The sequence below is a fragment of the Xiphophorus maculatus genome, chromosome 15 (assembly GCF_002775205.1).
Source record: "Xiphophorus maculatus strain JP 163 A chromosome 15, X_maculatus-5.0-male, whole genome shotgun sequence".
NCBI classification, from domain to species: Eukaryota; Metazoa; Chordata; class Actinopteri; order Cyprinodontiformes; family Poeciliidae; genus Xiphophorus; species Xiphophorus maculatus.
In genome coordinates, this window is record NC_036457.1 from 21,650,051 (window position 1) to 21,656,050 (window position 6,000).

At 40.1% G+C, this 6,000-nt stretch overlaps 1 protein-coding gene across 2 annotated transcripts in view; it reads left to right on the forward strand.

Annotated features, from left to right (window-relative positions):
• Positions 1-2,764, forward strand: part of cnih3 (cornichon family AMPA receptor auxiliary protein 3) — a 55,742-nt gene extending 52,978 nt beyond the window's left edge. For both annotated transcript variants that reach the window (XM_023347908.1, XM_023347909.1), the window contains one exon: positions 1,216-2,764. Coding sequence is in view for 1 of the 2 variants with exons in the window: in XM_023347909.1 (XP_023203677.1) it covers positions 1,216-1,243 (28 nt within the window). In the remaining variant the exon portion in view is untranslated. The remainder of the gene's footprint in view (positions 1-1,215) is intronic.
• Positions 2,765-6,000: the final 3,236 nt, after the last annotated feature.

Below are 6,000 nucleotides of genomic sequence, written 5' to 3' on the forward strand. Positions count from 1 at the left end.
GTCAGAGCAGATTCCTGTCACCTGAAACCTTCCCACACCCCTGCTGCTGGCCTCTGGAGGCAATCTTTAAAATGAGCAAACTAAAACTCTGCTATTTTATTTATAATATTCCATTTTTATGAGTTTTAATCAATTCTAAGCTAAAATGATCAACACTAACAAAGTGATGTGACTATAGTATAACATTGTTTAAACCAAATTCACATATAGGGTAGAAGACATTTTTGTTCAAGTCAGGATTACCAAAAGTATTGTGATTAGCTAAATGCTAAAACAATCAGCTCAGTTTTTTGGATCTTCTTAAATGTCCTTTCTTACTTTCCGTAGTATTTAGTAGAATTGCCCTGCAGTCTCTAAGGCTCCAGTCAGATGTTTTGAATATTCTTCCACAAGCTTCAGTTTTCTGTAATTTTGACCAATGTTTTCCAACAGGACTGATCAGGAGATCAGGACGCTGCAAAACAAGAATGTTGTTGTCCTCACAACACTTTGGTCGCTAAAAAAATAGATGGAAGGACTTTACTGTTCGGAACAAATGGACAAAATGCACCAGTTTCTCCTGCAGTAAAGAAACCAACACAACATGATGCTGCCATCGCCGTGCTTCATAGTTGGGACAGCGTCCAAATGTAACAATAGTCTTTCTGGCCAAACACCTCAGTTTCAGTTCTAGGAAAACATTAGAAAATAAAAATCTGTTAAAATTCAGATGTTTTCAATCCTTTCAAATGTTCATATGAAAGCCCTGTGGAGGAAACCAAAACTAGCCGTCCATGTTTGTCCTGAAAGGCATTGTGTTGATCTGTGCCCAAAATATGATTAATACACTTTGATCTGCTCTCTGCCTGTTCTGTGATTTTAGCCAAAATACAGGAATAGATGTATATTAATAATAATAATAATAATAATAATAATAATAATAATAACGGCATGAAATGTAATTTTAGGCTACTGGAATATTTTTAGATTTTCTCAACTGTGGGGTTTTATTTCTGAGTAAACAGCATTTATAAGAGGACGATAACAAAACAAGACGCTCCCTGTGGAGGCATTTAGTTCAGATCAACTCAGTTTATATATACTTATATATAGATATATGCATATACTGTATCTATATATAAATAGTTATATATTTATATCTGCTTATTTTGCCCAACTGATTTTGCTTTTGACTCATTTCCTGTTTGCTCTCTTCTTCTTCTTCTTCTGTTGCAGTATGATCTATTCCTTGGTTACCTCATAACAACTGCTTTGTTAGCATCCGGGGTCCAGCACCACGGGCTCCAGACATCCAGTACAGCAGGTGGCGCTGTGGTGGAAGCGATAATTGAACGTAATGATGAAGACTTAAAACTTTCTGGGTCCTTTTTTTTTATTATTTTTTTCCTTCTTTCCTGCGGAGCCAAACGATGAACTCAGCTGGAGCCGAAGCCTCTTTTCAGCTTGGCCCAGCCCAGAACTGTTTCGTCTCTGACTGTATATAGAAACCTTGGACTAAACCTGCTGTTTACAGTTTGCTCATAGCAAGAGTTATTACACTGCCTGGCCAACGTTTGTAATACACACACACACATACACACACACACACACACACACGCCCACACACACACACACGTATATTTAAAGGTACATCCAGCTAGCTTGTGCTGCCAAGCTAGCAGCACAGCGGCGCTAACGCTAGCCTGGAGGACGTACAGCACAGTAGCGTTTGCACAGTTTGTCTCAGGCACAGCACAATGAAGCACTGTCCAGACCCGTCCTCACCCGCCGTAGCGTCTTGTGAGTCAAAGGACAGGCGGGTGAGCAAACGGGTCACACTGTTCGGAGAGGAGGAGCGGGCTCGGGGCGGGGCCACGCGCTGGAGCGCCCACCCCACTGAGAACACACACAGTCCCCGGGGGGCCGTGGGATCTACTTTCTGACTTTCCATCAATGGCTTTTGTGACCTGTGCATTTTGGTGTATTCTTTAATCAAAAGGCGTTTCTGTTTCCTTAACGGCAAAAGGTATTCTACTCAGCAAATGCCTCCTTAGTGTTGTCTTATAGTGTTGTTCTGTTGTGGGAAAACTTTGACTAAAACAACCAGAACCCGTGGAAAGCTTTTGTAGTAGAGGAGCACACGTTCTTTGCACAAATACTAAACTCGCTCTCGCACAAATACCGGTAATATCTGCCTGGGACAGTAGGGATGGCTTCTCATGTTCCGGCTTCACAGGTGAAGGTCTTCCAACGTGTGCGGTCCGAGCAGCCCGCCTCTTCTGAACGCAGGGAAACAATGTGAATCTTTTCTAGCTCTCTCGGACCAAAATGTTGTATTTAATTATTTAATCATATGAATTTATGCCTATTTATGAGATGCTGACGGTTTTAACAGTCTGTTCCAAAAGTATCGTACAGAGTATCAAGAATAAAATCAACTTTAGAAATTATTTCAGGGTATATGGAAGGTTTTTAGGACCCCGTGGATAACTATTCTGATAATCATTCAAATGACTGAGATCGGCTGGACCTCTTCGCAGGACAGGTGTTTGAACCTGGACCTCCACATGTAGCTCGCCCTCCGAGCCAGCAGGCCGCTCTTTAAACCTTCACCGCCGTCTTTTCCTGCCATGTGTTTCTGTGTGGTGGCGGAGCAGAAAGGAATGCCCCCTTCTTCGTTTCTCTTCTTCTAACTTGAGCATTTTATATCCTAAGTGTGGTATGTATGTGACCAAAAAGGTTGAATTTAGATATTGTTTATGAAATAAAGTATTTTAAAATCTAACGCCATTCCCAAACTGTTGTCTGTACATGAATCATACATTTTTAAACCTCTACAGAACCACCTTGGACACGTTCACACAGCTCCTTCATACATTGACACATTTTGTTGGGCTCCAACAGCAGATTTTCTGTTCTAGGTTCATATCTGATCTGACTCAGTAGATATAACACTGGGTTCTATTTACTCACAGATAAACAGAACCCAGTTCCAGCTGTTTCTGTCCTCAGAGGTTCTGCAGAGATGTATTGGCACCATGAAGTCAGAGGAACCCAGCTGACAGACCAGGGACAACATGGTGGAGAATACACTGTAGCTGAGGAATAGAAGAGAGTAATATGGCTGTGTTTGTACACACACACACACACACACACACACACATCCTATGTCTTTGTCTTCACAAGGACTTTGCATTGACTTCCATTCATTCTTCATTCATCTCAGCCTAAAACCCTGACCTGTTTTCTAAAGCTAAGCATTACCAGTAAATGAAATGAAATAACACCAGTCTTCTACAGGGCTCCTCAGGATGCACCCAGTCACACGCTGATGAACCCTAAACCTAATCTGATCTCAATTCCCACCTCAGTCCTAACTGGAGATGAACAGATCCACTTTTTCACCTGTGATACCGATATGAGTTTCAGTATCGCCCGATACCGATCCGATACATAAAAATAGCTGAATTGACTTTAAATGTTCCTTTTTTTAAAACACAGACATAAATAATTTATTTCACAGCTGTGACCAAGGTTGTGAAGATATTGGTATATTTAGATGTGCTGTACTGGTGCAAACATGTAGAAACAACTTAAACTTATTCATTAAGTGCAAGCAGGAGACTAACAGCCAATGGAAAATAAGCAATAGAAAAACTGAAACTGACAGGAACAATAGAGGTCGACGACCTTTGGTCAAATAAACTGTAACGAACCTTTCAAATAGTTCAGAAAGTGCAACTAGGAATTCTAAATATAATGTAAAATAATGAATAAAGCATGATGTCACTCAGAACACAAAGCATAGAATTAGGCTGAAAAGATCTGTTCCTCTGACACTGTCACAAATATTCAATCGATAATTGTTTTCAATATCAGGACCGATATACTGTAGATATTGATATTCATCTCTAGTTCAAGTCTAACTCCTAACCCAAAAACAACACATGTTCTGATTGGGCCTGGCTTTTGGGTCCACTCAACATAGTAAATCTTAAAAAGCATTGGCCTTACAAGGTGAGAAATACTAAAACACATACACACACACACACACACACACACGCAGGTGACCAAAAGTGTGTCATCACTGTGGCAGACATGCTATGACAGACTGGTGACAGCCTGTCCTCCCAGGATGCACCTGGGTGCTGCCTACATGTCTGCCATAAATTGATTCATAATTAAACCAGGCACACACACAGCCGACCTGCTGGCCTCTCATCGTGTGTGTGTGTGTGTGCGTGTTGCTTTGTGTGTATTTGAGTGAACTGGCAGTGATGGTTCTGGATTTTCCCTTGTCCTGTAGCTTCCTCTCTCATCTGCCCTTGTTTCCTTTTTCTTTTCCAAAAAAAGCAGTTGGTGACCTTGAGTTGGTGTCCTGCAGCTCTAGGACGCGGCGCTCAGGGGCCCGAGACCTCAAGCTTGTTTATAAAAGTCACTTTTTGGTATGACAGGGGCAAAATTTAGTCTTTCCTGCAGAGGACTGCAGCCCAACGATGCTTCTGGGAACTGAACAGAACCAGGCTGGCTGACTTACAATAACTCAGAAACAGATTTTCAAACAGTCAAAGCAAAATCATCAGACACCAGGTTTTTGAGATTTAGACTTAGATTGTGCTGGAGTCTCAGTAACTTATCCAATACACACCTACGCCTGCACTCGCACACACACATACAGTACAGACCAAAAGTTTGGACACACTTTCTAATTGAATTCAATGAGAAGGTGTGTCCAAACTTTTGGTCTGTACTGTATATATATGTAAATTTCAACTAGTAATATTGTCACCTTCCTTAAATATGGCCTATAAGTCATTTTTTACCAAAACAAATAATGACCACCTCTTTTTTTTGCCAAAAGATGACTTAGGCCATTACATTAGAAAGGAGATAAACAGCTAAGTGGCACTAAATTGGAACCAATTGCTAAAATGTATTTAAACTAAATAAGTTGAGATCAGTTTGTCCCACTGGTTGAACCTCCCTTTTAGAAAAAAACATCTACTATGTCCAGTTATTGGTTTTTGATTAAGACATAAAACATCACTGATTACGGAAGCATTTAACTGTCAGAGCTAGTCTATAAATACAGGATGTCATTACAAAGAAATATAAAACTTGTTCAAATGAGAAACATTCTCTTCATACTGACCAGTAAAACTGCAGTTTGTTTGCGAGTCGTCCAGAAGAAACAGGGAGAAGATGGCCGTACTGCTAGCAAGACGATGACCATCTTCTCACTTCATTTCTTCTCATTTTCTCTCTGTTTTGTAAATATTTTTTAAAAAATCTAATTCTATATCTCACTATAATGAGAAGTGTTTTTATTTGATCAATTCTCGTCGCCAGAGGGCATGTGAACCTTTGTCCTTGCTTGCTAGCAAACTTAGCTTTAGCTTTGGAGCTACTGCTAATGTAGCTAGCCCCCGCTAAACTGTTCCAGGTCCAAATAAAGCCACACATATTGTGTTAGAATAATTATGTTTTGTTATCATTCTTACATAAGTAGTTACTAGTTTGTTTTTCATTTAAAGGTTTAGTATTCACACCCCAGAGAGGAGGAATTTGTTAAACCGTGTGAAAGACAAAACTTGCTTTTTCCCTAAGCCTTGAAGCTTTCTTATCTTGGAATACTCCTTGTCCTGTGAAACTGTGTGTGTAGGATGTAGCCCCCTTCTCTGATTTATCACTCTCCCACATTTCACTCTCGACTCCCTTCTTTTCTCCTGCTTAATAAAAAGACAGGCTCTGCTGCAGAGTCAGAGTGCATGGTAAACACCTTGTGGTTTGCTGTGTTTTCTCCTTCTGCAGAAGCTCGGTTGAAAACTCAAACGTTTTCTGTGGTTCTCTTTTTATGTAGGTTTGAGAAATACCTATCATATTGTACTGTCATATTCATCAAAATTGATTAATATTTGAATACCTTCATTTCTGTTCATTATTCTGTTAACAGAATATTACAATGAGACATGTTTTCTATATGATTACACAGACCCTTATGCTAGTGTTTCCAATCATCTT